Here is a 16,516-nt window from a genome sequence, read left to right on the forward strand (position 1 = left end):
CAGAAGGAATGCAATAGTAGTCAACAATCAGTTAAAGCAATCGTGACCATGGCATGGTATACAGATTCCCATGGCTCACACAAGCTTCTCTGTATACACCACTCTGTTGTGTTACCCTGGCACTGTGTGGTTGTCCCCAGGCTTGCTTACTGTTTGCACCGCCCCCTGTGTTCCCATACAACACTGCAGGGGACAGTGCTCACATGTCCTCCTGTACCTTGACACCCTGGAACAGGTGTCCCAGGCTGCTGGTCTTTCCAGGGTCTGCAGACACACTGTTGTGACAGTATGCATCCTCGTAGAAGCAAATGGAAATGGTGTATGTATTGAGTTGAATAGTGTCCCCAACTCATGTCCACTTGGAGCCTTAGCAAGTGACATTTAGAAACAGGGGCTTTGCTAGTGTGAATGTTAAGATGAGGTCATCCTGGATAAGGGTGGGCCATATTCCAAGCACTGGTCCCCTCCCTCTCTCTTTGCTCTCTTTTTAAAATTTGAGATGGGAACTTGCTCCCTATGTAGCCTAGGCTGATCATCCTTCCCCCGTTGAGTACTGGGATTACTGGTATGTAACATCATGCCTGGTTCCCTTTTTATGAGAAAATGAGAACAAGGCCACATGATGGTGGAGGCAGAATTTACAGTGGTGCAGTTATAAGCCAGGAAGAAAACACAAAGCCTGGCTGGCAAACGTTGGAAGCTAGGGAGAAGCAAGGATCCTCCACCGGGCCACTTAGAGACAGCATGGCCTTGCCAAGACCTGGATTTCATAGGTCAAACTTCACATTTGTGAGAGAGGATGTTTCTGTTGTATTATGACACCGAGTTCATGGTGATATCCTCCCTTGACCCCACTCCACCCTAGACAGGCTTTCCCTTTGTAGCTCTGGCTGTTCTGGAACTCCCTCTATAGACCAGGCTAGGTTCAAACTCAAGCAGTGCTGTCTCTGTCTGAGTGCTGGAATTAAAGGTGTGTATCACTGCCATCAACTGGCCTGCCCCACATCCTGACAGTAACCTGAGAAGTGTTTTGTGCCCCACCCCATGTGAGTTAATCACTGGATTGAGATCTCTATTAAGGATACACCAATGGGGGTCCTGCTGGGAGGCTCTCTGGAGGTACTGTGAATCAGAGAGCTGATTTTCTTTCTTTCTTTCTTTTTTTTTTTTTTTTTTTTAGACAGGGTTTCTATGTGTAACAGCCTTAGCTGTCCTGGAACTAGCTCTGTAGATCAGGCTGGCCTAGAACTCACAGAGATCGCCTGTTTCTGCCTCCAAGTCCTGGGATAAAAGGCGTGTGCTGCCACCACCACCATCACCACCACCCAGCTTTGGAGCTGATTTTGAAGTCAAGCAAGAGCAAAGGGTCAATCCGAGGTCACTTGGTGAGGTGGCACTGAGGTGATTGCAGGTCTATACCTACTCTGGTTCACAGTCCTCTTGGTCTCCAGCAGGTGATCAGCAAATATTTGTTGAGTGAGTAACAATCACAATGCAAATGTTCAACTTCTTTCCCAGAGTTCCTGGCTTGCAGGATAAAGGCCAGTGCTGCTTTGGTGAAGTCCGAACCACTTTCCTTTAGAAGCTCTGGTTAACATCTCGTGGCTGCAGTGACATTATACTGTCAAAAATATCTAGGCTTCTTAGAGACGAGGCCAGAGGACATTTCTAGTGTCAAAGCTCTGCAGGTGTTCTTTTGCTATGGAAAGAGGACTTCACGGGCTGGCAAGATGGCTCAGTGGGCAAAGGTGCCAACAGGCCAAAATGAAAGACTTCTGAGGGTCCTGGTGAGGTCGACAGCCTTCCTTCCACACCATAGCTTGGTTGAACTTCCATGTTTAGCTCAAAGCTCACCCTGACCTGGCAGCACTGCCATTTTCTGTCACACTTGGTTTTTTCCTATCAGCTCTTCTGCTTGTATTACCTTGTGCTGAGCCACTTGGCTCTCAGCGTGCAAATCTCCTTCAGGCGGCTTATCATAGGAATATGGCAGTGGGGGCTTACAGTTTCAGAGGGTGAGTCCGTAACTGTCATGGAGGGGAGCAGGCAGGCATGGTGCTGGAGAAGAAGCTGAGAGTTATCCCTAGGCAGCAGAGAGACAAAGATTGGGCTTGGCAGGAGCTTTTGAAACTTCAAAGTTCACTCCCAGTGACATCTCCTCATCTTTCTCTAATAGTTCTACCAAATAAGGTTCAAGCATTCAAATATAAGCTTGGGGAGCCATTGCCAATCAAACTCAGGCCCCAAGTGGTTCTTTTTACTTTTTCAGTACACTGTTTTCCTAATACCAACAAGCTCAGGCCCTTTTGAGCAAGTTTTTCTCCATTTCCTTTCACACGTCTCTGTTTTTAACCTATTCACCCTCTATGTGACTAGTTTTCTCTGTCTTCTCACAGACTGGGAGAACAGAGGTGCCTCTGGTTTTGCTCATGGTCCTGTGCCCAGTTAGTGTGTGTGTGCAAGCACCCATCGACAAAAGTGTTAGACGCCACCACAGAGTGCTGCTCAGGTCACAACATCCAGTTGTCACAACATCCTCTCTTCTTAGCCATACAGGCCCCCTATTGAGACCCTCTAGCTAACAGATCTCCAAGTGCCTGCATTCCTCACTTGGGGAAGGAAGTTTGCAGGCTCAGATGTAGCAAAGAGCCAGTGCAGCTACTGGTGCCCCACACTTTCTCTTCCCTGCTCCTTCCCCTGCCACCTACTGGGGAATCAGGAAGCCTGGCTGCAGGCTTATGCAGAAAGCTCCTCCTTCCTCCGGGACCTACAAGAAGGGACCCCAACTCTGCCATGTGGGCCTGATTCCTCTTCAGGATCCCTGCCATACTTTCTGTCTGTAGCACTGAGGCCTGAAATCTCAGAGTCCCTGACATGTTGTTGACTGTCCATTCATAGCCTTAGTTACCGTTACAGTAAGCTCATCTCCAACATTCTGTCTCAGGATCCTTGAACACTGCACTCAAGACATTTGAAAGGCCACAAGTATAGCCCTAGATGTTCCAGATGTCGGGGCAGAGGAGCCTTGGGAATGGTTTGCTTGAGGTCTCCAAAAGAGCAATGAATTTTACACAGAAACCAATCACGCAGGGAATTCTTCAGGCATTTCCATTCTCTTAGGGACCCCTGAAAAGCTGATTCATTGGTACTTAGGACACTTGAGTGCTCCTTCTGGAAGGGCTGAGCTGGAAGCAAAGCATTGTGCCTAACTGTCAGAAATAATAAGCAGCCAGCAACACCACATGTTCTCCAGCATATGGGGGGTGACATGTATTTATATATATACATTGCCTGATCGATAGTTCCAGTGAAAACATGAAAACTCAAGAACGTGGCTGGAATTTAAGGGGCTCAGATGGAGTTTCATTCTATACAGAAAATCAGTGGAAGTGTCTTTAAGTTGCAGAGGACTTCAGGAAAACCAAAACTAATAACACCCACCCCTTCTAGAAATATGTAAGCCTCCTTTTCTGGATCAGCTGTTTTTAGCATCTCTTCTGGAAACAGCCTAGAAGAGCTTGAATTCATGGCCCTATCTCCTCATGACTCAAAGGTCTGTTTCTTCTCAATCAGAGCCCCTTGCTGTGCCTTCATGCTTACCTTCAGGAGGCATGGTGAGGGAACTTAGTCACCACTCCACGTTTTATTGATGAGAAGGTGACCTTGCTGCACACTACCTGTGGCTTATAGATTTCATTCTTCTATCCCTAAGAAGTGAGTCAGGCTTTGGGTAATGTACTCAGCCAAAAATACACTAATCTCAGGCTTGATTTTCCCATTTATTTATTGTGTGCACACACTCGCGCACACACACACATGTGGAGGTTGGAGGACACAATGTGGGAGTCATTTCTCTCCTCCCATGTGGGTTCTGATGTTTGAACTCAGGCTCTGCTTGGTAGCAAGCAATTTCACCTGTTTGAACGAAAGGTTTTATGCACTGAGCCATCCTGCTGGCCCTCATCTCAGACTTATGACTGCAGTGGTAACCATTTGTGGCCATTTACCTTGTCTGCTGGATTTAGAATCACCCAGATTGGTGAAGCAGACCTCTGTAATGGTGTTTCCAGAGAGGATTAACTGATCCTCACTTAGACTCAGCCTGGATGTGGGTGGCAGCATCTCATAGGCTGGGTACTTGGATGGGATAAAAGGGAAATGGAGAAAGCTAGCTTGGAACTACCATCTCTATCTCTGCTTCCATGATCTGCTCAGGTAAGCAAGCTCCACACTTTCCTGCCATGGACTGTACCCTCACAACAAGGGCCCAAACAACCCTTCCTCCCTTAGGTTGCTTTTGCCAGGTACTTGATCTCAGCAACAAGGTAGGTGACACACTCTAACCCAGTCCTGGATGTTGCTGGGTAGCACATGGATAAAGCTTCAGGAAGTCTATTGCTTTCTTGATAAAAAAGGAGAATACTCAGTTGCTGTCTTTTGCCCTTGGACTGCCTGCTCTTCTCTTTGCCCTGAATGCAGAGCCACACTGGAAGCAGGATTGTCCTATTAGCAGGTGCTATTGGCACCCTGCCTATAAATTCCTGCCACTCACTATCTCTTCAATCACCACAGACTTCCAACTGAAAGCCTTGAGTCTCCACCCAGAGCATTCATCTGTTAAAGGATGCTAGAGACCCTGAGAACAGCTTGTAAGTAATAACAGATTTTTTGGTGGGCAAATATCCAAGCTTGCTGGCCTTGGGCCAGGCAACTCCAGATGTGAATGGTTGCCAGGAAGACTGAGCATAAGGTACTCATAGCAATAACCCACTCTGGAATGTTCTTGTATTGGCTTTCTTCTCCTTCCCATCTCACTTCCCTGCATTTCTACAATCATCTCCAAAATAAATTGCTTAAAAAAAAATGTCTCAGGAGCTCCTTCTAGAACCCAACCATGACATCTTGTGACCATGAGAATGAAAGCCACATACATGAATAGAGAGATGTCTAGGAGCCAAGTCCTCAATAGCACTCCTGAGCCCTTGTGCCATCCTTGGACTACCTGTGCTGGAATTATTTGAGAAACAGTCTGCTCTTGGTGGGCCACCATCCTCAGATTGCCTCAGCACACAGCCAGACATAATTATGAGCGGTATGAGGAACTTGTGGCTGTCATGCATATCATTTGGACATTGCTAACAGTCTGATGCAGCCTTTGCACTCAGCAAACCATGTTTCCTCCCACGAATCCTCATGTGGATTCTACCACCAATTAGGTGTCATCAATTCAACACTTAGCCCAGTGAATACATGCTGAAGTGTGTGGTGGAATTCCATTTTGAATTTAAATTTACTCCTCTTTAAGACAATTAACATCAAATTCCATACATCCACCTTGGACTTCAAAAGCCAGTGGTGGCATCAGGATTGTGTTTTTTGTCACTGAAAGTCAGGGCTCGATCTTTACTCCATAGAGCCTGTGGAACTTAAGTAATGACTGTATGTTCCGCCCCTCTCCTTTCTCTGCTGGGTTCTGTCACTAGTGCCACCACCACACTTCTCCCAGAGCCAATGCTTCCAGTTGCTGAAGCTCATGAACATGAGACACCAGGAACACAGGCCTTAGTGGGATCTGCTATCTAGTCATGGAGAGTTTCACTTCAGAATTGGGAAGCTGTGCTGTTTGGGTCCAGAGTGACAGTTACCTGCTGGCTTGCTGTGGGGAGGGTACCCACCAAAGTGTGGCTCATGGCACTACACAGATTAGGAGAAGGATGTTGTATTGAAACAATCGCACTGCATTCAAATACACTCGTTTACAATCATCAAGATCAAACTTCAGGGCTGGAGAGATGGCTGAGCAGGTTAGGGCTAGGGCGCTTGCTGCTCTTATAGGGACTTGGGTTTAGTTGCCAACCATCTTCATGGTGGCTTCCAACCCACAGCTCCAGTTCCATGGGATTTAACATTTTCTTCTGAACTCCTCAGGTACCAGGCATACCTGTGATGCAGACATACATGCAAGCAAACACTTCTACACATAAAATAAGTCTGTAAAGAGACCAAACTGGATCATATATGAGAAAAAACCTATTCTGTGTACTCAGGTAAACACTCCATTCGATGTACAACATTCCACTCTGACTTTTTAATTCAAGTTTTTATTAAAATAGCGGCTGCAACACAAGTACTATCAAATAACACTCATTTCCTTTTGTGAGACAAATCCATAAGCACCCAGAAATTTTCACGAGGCTGAGTGTTGTCACTATCCTGCCCAGATGAGAAGCATGTGGCTCTGGAAATAGTACGCACTAGAGTTACAATCTCTGGTGTGGGGATGAGGCCAGGACTGTGCTGAGCTGAACAGTCAGGGACCCAGCTTAATTCTGCCATAGGGTGAAACCATATGCAGGGTATAGAAAGCACTGGCCCAAGGGCTCCTGAGGTTCGGGAACTGAAGAGGAAGTGGCACTTGGATGGGGATTTGACCTTAAGCTTGTGGAAGGGAGATGAAGTAGCAGAAGGGGCTCTTTCTCACAATTGTCCCACGGTCAGCAGTTCTGATAAGGTCTGTATCAATGTGTAGTGCACAGGAAACAGACAAGCTCACTGGGCCTGACTCAAGAACCAAGCCTGAAAGTCAGGCACAGTGGCACTTACTTGTAACCCCAGAGTTTGGGAGGCAGAAGCAAGAAGACTGCTTCAAGTTCAAGGCCAGTCTAGGCTATAGTCTGAGACAAAGGCAGATGAAGGCCAGCACGGTAATCATGCTATAATCCTAGTATTCAGGAAGCTGAGACTGGAGGATCACAAAATTGAAGTCATGTTGGACAATATGGCAAGATCTGCTTTAAAAAAAGAAAAAATTAAACCATAATAGACACAACTTTGAGGACTGGGGCTACCAAACCACTATAAACACATCAGGATATCAAGGAGCATGTGTGGAAGGAGTACATGAAGATGCTGAAATCACAACTTTTGGTAGATTTATAAACCACTGTTTAATTCTGTAAGGACACTGAAGTTCATTAAATGACAATACAAAATTTACAATATGACGACAGAACTATTTTAGACACATTTTTCTGCTCAAAGGCATTAAAAAAAAACCTAACATAAAATTCAGCAAGACAGAAAGATAATGACACCAGATGGTAACAATAGCCTAGGTGAAGGTTTACGAACAGATAAGCAGATTAGACACAGACCGTATTGACAACTGTGCTCTGCACTTGAAAACAAGTTTTGCAAGTCTGCTCCTCCTCCCGAGTTTGACCTGCTCTTGGTGATGGAACTCAGAAGGTTCAAAGCAGGGTGGCTGCTTTGGCCTCCAGATAGGAGACCACTGGTGGAGGGCTCATACCCAGGCTTAGTGCATGCAGGAAAACTGACCTCATCCCCAACTGCATGCCCAGTGGTTAGTTTACGGAGGCTGGGTCTTGCTAGATAGCTCAGGCTGGCTTAGAAATTACAGTCCTCCTGACCCTGCTTCCCAGGTGCTGGGAGTACCGGTGTGCTCCACCACACCCAGTGCCTGTCTTATGTTTTTGTGATGAATGACCCAGGCTGCATTGGAGCAGGCCAACTGTTTTGGTATTTTCTAATTTTGCAAAATACTATTTTCTGAAACTCTGGTCGTTAAATGTGTCTACCTTAAAGTTCAAGACATTAATGTCCCTTCTAGGAACATGTGGTGTAAAACCAGTATTTAAGGCAACAAATTTCATTGTAAGAAGTGACCCCAACATTGCTTTATCAGGTGAGGGACTGCAGATCTGAGGGACAATCAGGACACTGACCCCACAGAAGAGATTCTTAATTTTAGTATATCCAGAGATCCAGTGTAAGGAGGGAAAACATGTTCTATAATTTAGGATATGTTCAAGAGCCCTTGTTCTACAGCCGAATGTACGAAAACAGCTTTCCTTAAAGAAATACACATCTGAGCCAAGGCAAGCTTTTTGGTTAAATGATTGGTAGCTTTTGTTTGGCTCTGGAGGTTTCCATGGAAACAGCCTGAGAGATAGAAAAGGCAGCATTACCATATTATCCTTATGCCACCTGATAAAATGGCACACTGATTCATTCATGCTGTCCAAAGCAGAGGTGTCATGTCTGATAAGCCTGGACAAAGGCAGGCAGGGAGTTCACTGGTTACACTAGGAATTTCCTGTTGTCCCCTGCTTGTTTGACCCTTCTAATTAAATTCCGATGAACACCTCCTCTGCACAGTTCCCTCAGGACTTTCTAGTTCAAGCAATGCTTCCACAATTTGGCTTCCAGAAGCCAAATGAAGCAAAGCATCAAATTGAGCTCCATGGCCATGATGTTAAAAATCTACAGGAGCTTCCTGCAGCTGAGGAGATGACTGTGAAGATTATTTATAATCTGTCATATCACTCTAGGCTAGGCGGGGAGTGGCAGCTTCAGTGCATACGGTACCCAGATGATCTAGGTGGCACTACCTGCCATTTCCCCCCTTATACCTGGATTGTCTGTTTTAATACAATAATTCACTGAACACAATGATCTCATCTGATTTCAGGTAAGTGCTTCAGAAAGGCTGTGAATGCAATCCTCACTTAAAAAGGATACATCTGAAGAACAAAACCACCAGTAATGATGAGTCTCAACAAGAGGAGGTTTATCACCTTTAGCACCAGGTTGAGGACCACAGAGGGCAGGATGTTGCTGGGCTTGTTCTAAAGTGGATTCTGCAGTTCTGGACCCAAACACAGCCCACCTGGGAATTCAGTGCTTTCAAGAAGAGAAGCCTGAGACATTATTAAAAAGTATCAAAATTGATTTGAAAGAGAGGAGTTGACATCATTCTTGTTCACAAAACACTGAAAACATTCTTCTTTGGGGACACTGAGGCCAGCCTTGCTGGACTAAAGGTCTTGGCAGCTAAAAAGACAGGATGCATTCCCAAGGATACATTTCTCATGGAGACTGTTTTATTTTTCTTTTCTTCCTCTTCTTTTTTCTCTTCAATTTTTTGAGACAGGGTTTTTCTGTGTAGCCTAGCTGTTCTGGAACTTGTTCCATAGGTGGGGCTGGCCTTGAACTCAGGTATTTGTTTGTTTCTGCCTACCCATGTGCTGGGATTAAAGGCTTCAGCTACCACACCCAATGAGAGTGGTTTTCTAAGGGCAATTTACTCTCTGGATCTGTGTAGCACAGGGTGGCTCAATGAAAAGATGTGCCTGGCCCAGGATGCATGACTGTTCACTTTCCAGGGCAGAGCATCTCCCCATATGGCACTGGTATAGACACCCAGAGTGCAGAATAAAGTCTCAAAAGAGGGACCAAAGGTCTACTGAAAGGCTGACTCAGAGGTGCGACAGGCAAGAAGTGCTGGGCCAGACACAACTCATTTAGAATAGATCCCGCATTTCATGGACAGGGAAATGGGGGCTTCAATGTGTCACACATGGACCAAAGAAAAACTGTGACCAGAAAAGAAGTCTCACAGCTCAGGTGCTTTTCAATCTTAGCACACATCACTCCAGCAACCTTAAAGTAAATGACCACATATCAGAAAAATGTCTTGTCACAAGGACTTTGGCAATTCATGGTCTGGGGTGCTTAAGGTTAAACAGAAGACCCTTGCCATCTTGTAATAATGCTATGTCCTCGTAGCAGGCTCTTTTCCTGAGCACTGGGCAGGCTGTCAGTTGTCACAGGCTCATTCTCTGTGGTGAGTGCTGCCCTCAGCAGGTGCAGGGTCATCAGGTGTGCTGAAGTGACTGCTATCTTGAGAATCTGTCCCAATACTTTTGGTCTCTGACTGAAGGTGGACAGACACCTGCACTGCTATCTCCTGGCCTTGCTCACTTAGAGAGCCATCATCCGAATCTCCACCAGGAGAGTTACTGCGTCCCAGCTCTGGCTTAATCACATAGATGCTACCTTGAGCATCCAAGGCAGGTCTCTCCTTAATTCTCTCTCCCATGTCATCAGGGTCATCCACTCGCACAGCCTCAAACATTTCCTCAACAAAGGCCCGGCAGTTCAGAATAAGGGGTGGGAGAGGAATACTTCTGGCCAGTTCTTCAATGTAGCGGGCAAACTCCATGGTCTTAAACTGGGTGACCTTGGCAAGCTCCAGGGTTTTGGCTGAGGTGATGATGGGGATGCGCTTTGCTATCTCAAAGGCCTTCTGGAGCTTTTCTGCCCCCTCAGTCCTGAAGAACTCATTGATGGCCTTCTCGGTCTTTCGGAGATGGGTGCTCATCAGGCATAGACGAGTGACATTCAGTATGAGTGTGATTGTGAAGGCGATCAGGCAGACAACCATATAGTAGACACTCATGTCTCCAGAGGTGAAGATCACACGGAGGGTGACTGAGTAGGAGGCACGAGTTGGAGAGTTGACAATACATGTATAGAGCCCACGGTCATCAAAGGCTACATTGGTGATATTTAGGAAGTTATCAGAAACCAACCATTTTCCACCTAATAAATTCAACAGAGACAAAAAAAAAAAATTACAGAAAAGATCATCTGCCTTGCCAATATTTACCTTTTCATAAAACCATTGTAGCTGGTCTGTCAGGCTCTACTGTTTCAATCATGCAAAAAAAAAAAAAAAAAAAAAAACCAAAAAAACCAAAACAAACAAACAAACAAAAAAACAAAACAGAAAGGAAGGGAGGAAGAAAGAAAAGCAGACTGCTATGTCTGACTAGGATTCTATCAGTATAAAACAAATAATGAAAATTGATCTTCCTGACCACTCTAAGGCTAGCATTTCCTTCTCATAGCCAGACACCAAACATCCACATAGACGCAAAAGACCAATCTTTCAAAGACATGCTCATCCATGCGCGTGACACTACACCATGCTATTACCTGTACATTTTCATACATGAGATGGACATGCCTCAGAAGTATAGAGGGTGCTTATTTATGGGGTGATGGGCTATGCACTTTAATCTTTATTGAAATGCTGCTTACTTTTCATCATGAACTCATATGATAATGTATTTTGAAAACGCTGGAGATACTTCAGTGGGTAAAGGCACTCCTCAGTCAGCCTGATAACCTGTAGCAGTTGAGCTGAACAGCAACATGCTTTCACGGCTCTCTGCTTCTTGAATATGGATGCAATACAATCAGCTGTTCTGAGCTACTGCCACCGGCTCCCCTGAACGGCAGACTGTAACCTGGAACTGTGACCTATAACAAACCCTTTCTTCCCAAGCGCCTTTTGTCAGGGTATTTTACTACAGCAACTATACTTTTCAGTGTGTGGTGCTGGAGAGCCAACCTGGATTTGCTAGGAGAGAACTTAGCACTGAGACATGCTCCATGACTTAGCAAATAGGTATTTGAGAAAGAAAGAGCACCTATCTCTTCTGCTTTAACTTAGTTTAAGAAGGAATGCCTTCTATGTTTAAGAGCATTTCCTGAAGTTTAGCTTATGGGGGATTCTGGGATGACTTCATTTTGGCTTTCATGGTAACTTCTTTTTGAGGTACTTTGTAACTCAAGTATTTATCACAAAGATCTTTCTTTTTCTCTTTCTTTTTTGAGACAGGGTTTCTTTGTGTAGTCTTGGCTGTACTGGGACTCACTTTGTAGACCAGACTGGCCTTGAACTCAAAGGAACTGACTGGCTCTGCCTCCTGAATGCTGTGATTAAGCAAGACTACTACTTGGTTTGATCTTTTTTTTTTCCATTGTTGTTGTTTTAAAGATTTATTTTTATTTTATGTATATACATGTTTTGCCTTCATATATGCCTATGCATCACATGTGTGCATCATGACTATAGAGGCCAGAAAAGGGTACCTAGTCCCCTGAAACTGGAGTTACAGACAGTTATGTGCTGCCAAATGGATGCTGAGTCCTCTGCAAGGGCAGCCAGTGCTTTTAACTACTGAGGTACCTTTTCAGTTCCTCAAAGATCCAACAGAATACTAGTGAAAGAATTATTCTAGATTAAGATATGCATCAAACAAATCTACACAAAGAAAGATAAAATAAATACCCAATAAAAAGTAAACCTTGACTAGATTATCAGTGTACAATCCTTTAAAAATTATATATATATATATAAAGTATGTATGTATGTATAAGTGTGTGTGTGTGTGTGTCTATGTATGTATGTGTCCACATACCAGTGTATGTGTGGACATCAGAAGACAATTTGTGGAAGTTGGTTTGCTATCTCTATGATGTAGGTACAAAGTTGATAGGCTTGATGGCAAGTGCCTTTACTTACTGAGCTATCTTGATGACCCATCACTGTGTGACTCTTACAACAGAAATAAAGATTAAAAGAGAAACTTTGTTTTCAAGCAAATTAAGGTTAAATTAGGAAAAAAATTGAAGTTGGGCATGGTGGGACATGCCAATAATCCAGCATGTTGGAGTTGGAGGCAGGATGATCTGGAGTTCAAATTCATTCTCGGCTACAGAGTTCCTGGTGAACCTGAACTACAATACTTTGCCATGAACAACAACAACAACAACATCAATAACAAGGTAGAAGGAAAACAGCTTACGTATTTATACTATCCTTTTTTGTTAAATAATTATAATTATTTTGTTCTTTTTGATAGGTATATTTCAGACATTACTCCCTACCCCCAGAAGGATCAAACCCAGGGCTGTGTGCATTCTTGGAAAGTGCTCAACAACTGAACTGTTTCTCTAACTTCCTTTGAAGCCAGCCCATCTTGGAGAATTCTTGCTCAGTATGCCATAACCCCCAAAACCAAAGTCATCTGGCTGACCACACCTTATAGGATTACCTCTGCTGTGTAGCCGCCGTCCTTTTGAGTTGTACCAGTAGACATCTCCATACTGATCCATTGTGAGAAGACACTCCAGGGAAACATTTGTTCCCTCTTTGGCTATGATGACATCATCACCAGAGTAGGAACCTGCTGAGAGTTCAAAGCTCGGGAGAAATGATGCATTGTAGGAACTCTGATTCGCTCCCAGTGGGGCCACATCTTCCAAAACCAGAGCAGCTGGCAGAAGAGTAACCACAAGTAAGATGGACAGACAATGATGCAGCTTCATGGGAAAACCAAAACCAGTCTTCTTTAGACTTGGAAAACTCAAATGTGGCTATGCTGAACAGGATCACAGTGAATAACTTGCTGCTGGCAGAAAAGTTTTCCGAAGAAGTGGTCTGGATTGAGGATTTCTTAATTAAAAGGATGAGCGTGGAGGCCAGCCTAAAAGAAAGCCACACAGTGTTTAACTGAGATTCATCATGGGGCAAATGAAACTGATTAAGTAATGGCGCTGACTGACATCAGGGATGATTGCACCACATCCGAGATGGAGCAGTGCTGAGCACAGCACCAGCAGACCGAGTCCAGTCAAACCTTGCTGCTAGTGGCCCCGCCTTGGCACACAGCTTTCTCTGAGCTTCCACTTTCTCACCTGCTCACTGAAGGGAAGGATGAGAGGCTCTTTAAGGATGCTGATTCTAAATGCTGAGATGCCATTTCACTTGGACAATTTCTGTGCAATAGGGAGTCAATAAGAGTGGAAATACAGTTTAACAATCTTTTATTTCAACCTGCACCACTACCATATGCTATATCAGTATGTAAAAAGCAACTGATATGTCTTATTCATTACCATGGAGATCAGAATCCATGTAATCTGACTATGTATGCAGATTAAACAAATAATTCAGGGACATTTGAGGTAGAGTCTGGTTTCTTTTAGGAAAAAACAAAACAAAAAAATCTGTGTGACCTACATGACATATGAACAGGCAAACTTCTGGACTCTAAACATCTTCTCAGAATGCTATAAAAAAAAAGCATCTTCTTTACAAAGAGGATATTTAATGATATGTACACTTAACAAATTTTGAGACTGAAGTCTAACAAAATTGACATTCTAAGGATATATATAGTTGGCAGAAACAATATACAACTACAAGGAAAGACTATTAGATTAGGAAGAAGAATAAACTATTACTAAAAAGCAAAACCCAAGTCTAGGTTGAGTCCAGGTTTTGTTTTTTTAAACAGGGTTTCTCTGTGTAGCTTTGTAGACCACACTGGGCTCGAACTTACAGAGATCTGTCTGCCTCTGCTTTCCAAGTGCTGGGACTAAAGGTGTGTGCCACCACTGCCTGGCTGAGTCCAGGTGTTTATTATTTTCTTCTTGCTAATTTGTTTCCTCACTTAAAACCACCAGCTTGCAAGGAAGATGTCAATTTATACTTCTATAAATATGTGGCAAGACTCTGCTTTATTTCTTGTCAAAGTCCAAGGTAATTAGCTTTGGAGACAACATTTATCTACTTTTATATTCAAAGGAAGTCTGCTTGGTCACAGAACATAAAAACCAATGGATCATTGTATTTTGTCATTATACCCTCAAAGTTTGAATTACAAGTTTTAAAATGTTATTTAACTTTCCATTAAGCTCTTGAAGGGTTGGATGAATAATGACAATAAAAAAAAATCTCAAACTTTAAAATTTAAGGATAGAATGTTTAGGATAAAACAAACTTCAGACTTTGGCTCTACAGGATAGATTAAATGTGTCTACTTCCATTTCCTCCTAAAAACCTGCTAAAATGACACTGAAGGAAAACAGCCTTGGGTACTTAACAAATGATTTAGCTTAATTTACAGACTTCACAGTGATGACTTGTTAGGATTATGCGAGAAGTCAATGGGAGGGTCTGATCTAATAACTGAGGTGATAGGCACAAACACTTACTGATGGGGACCAGGAGCCAGGCTCTGTGCTCTTGGTGACTGAAGATGAGCAATATCTGACAGACATGACTTTGCCTCCTTCTATACTAGCTGTTCTATGGACATTGACAAGGAGTTCCCAGGTTCATCTGAATTATCTTGGAAATATCATTCACTCCACTGCCATACTTTTTATTATTGACTAGAGCAAAACCTTTAAATCCACTCATTTTCTTCTTGTGTATTTATTTTAAAGGGAAATTGTGTATCGATTCTGTGTATAAAATCACCTACATGGTTGAATGTAAAAATGACTCACTCCAGAGTTACTGCCACCTGCTTCAGGCTCAGCAATGGATACCTACTATCTTTGTAGCCTTGTGGTGTGAGGACTGCTGCCAGTCCTTGTGTGTCAGAGGAAGGTCTGTTCCCATGCTGTGTTCTTCTCACTGTCTTGATCCTGCAGCAATGCCTATTCCACAAGTGAGCCATGCCTCTTGACTACTCCATTCTTTGACATTGTGGATTCTTGACTTTGGACAGTATCTCCCTTACTTACCCCAGTCATTACAATCCCCAAGGTTATCCCTGATTTCATGTCAGAACCAAGAATCCAACCCAGTCTCTTTGCTTCCAGAATCAGGACCCAGCAGAATCTGGGTTCCTGAGTTTGGCCATGAGATGTACCTGTCATTACAGCTTGTGGTTCTTTCCTGTAAACCTCTTGACCAGTAACCCCTCTGCTCTTGTGCCCTGGCTAACTGAGAAGAAGTCCCATTCTTAACTGTCCATCCCTCAGATCTACTGCATTGTTTACACTCTTGGGGAGGCCTTCTGCAGTGAGCATAGTTCCATGCTCTGAGTCCTCCCACATCTACCCCTTGGGTAGCATCTAGTATAATGTATGTCTTTTGACAGGTTGGCACCGAGTATGTGCTCAGTAGAAACGTGACTAGATGAGAATGTGGGTCTCCATACTGAAACTCAGTGCTGGTAAAGGTAGAGAGGAAGGAGGTAAAGCAGAACTGGTACAGACTAGATCTGTGAAGAGCTTCTTGGTTTGGATTTTGTTTTCCCTATAAACACGGTGGGTGTTCATTTCTGAGCTTGATCCAGGTGGCAGTACCTCTAGAGTAACACTGCATTTTTGTTTTTATTTTCAAGTGTACATGCATTTTTTCAAAGGGACTTGCAACTTCTTCATTACCTGGTACCTAAGGAAAAATGTGGGAGTTAAAAAAAAAATCACCTAATTCAGGAATTCAAACTCATCTAAGTATTATCATCACCTGGAGAGCTGTTAAAAATACAGAGCTGGCCGGGTGGTGGTGGCATATGCCTTTAATCCCAACATCTGGGAGGTAGAGGCAGGTGGAAATCTGTTGAGTTTGAGGGCATACTGATCTACAGAGTTAGTTCCAGGACAGCCAGAGTTGTACACTGAGAAAACCTGTCTCGAGAAACCAAAAAAGGATCTGATTTGGCCTTAGATTAGCATCCTGGGTAATTCTGAGGCAAGGGTCCCTGAACTGACGTCATGCAGCACCAACAGCTCCTCTCCTCTCTGCTAGCCTTGCTAACAGTGCTCTAGACTGCCAAACACTTCCTTCCACAGAGCTGAGCTGTCATTTTCCATCCTGTCTCTGGCCTTCTCTGCACTGGTGCAACTGAATGCCTGCAATCTGATAAAATCAGGGTGGCAGAGGTGCAGAGTGCAGACTTGAGCCTGGTTTCCTGGACAAATATTCAGGCCTGGATTCTAACCAGCCCTGTAGTTTTACAAAGGATTTAAAGTCTGGGTCTTGTCCCCTCATCTTTAAAGTAGGAAAAACAACAGTACCTATTCTTACAGGAGTGGCAACTAGAGGTAATTCATATAAAACACA

At 43.9% G+C, this 16,516-nt stretch overlaps 1 protein-coding gene across 1 annotated transcript; it reads right to left on the reverse strand.

Moving 5' to 3' along the window:
- Positions 1 to 7,550: 7,550 nt before the first annotated feature.
- Mfap3 (microfibril associated protein 3) lies at positions 7,551 to 13,067 on the reverse strand. Its single transcript, XM_051180634.1, has 2 exons — positions 12,708 to 13,067; positions 7,551 to 10,404 (listed from the first exon to the last, which is right to left on the reverse strand). Exons 1-2 carry the CDS (start codon positions 12,979 to 12,981, stop codon positions 9,635 to 9,637), a joined length of 1,044 nt encoding a protein of 347 aa, XP_051036591.1. The 5' UTR covers positions 12,982 to 13,067; the 3' UTR covers positions 7,551 to 9,634.
- Positions 13,068 to 16,516: the final 3,449 nt, after the last annotated feature.

This window comes from Phodopus roborovskii, unplaced genomic scaffold, assembly GCF_943737965.1.
Source record: "Phodopus roborovskii unplaced genomic scaffold, PHOROB, whole genome shotgun sequence".
NCBI classification, from domain to species: domain Eukaryota; kingdom Metazoa; phylum Chordata; class Mammalia; order Rodentia; family Cricetidae; genus Phodopus; species Phodopus roborovskii.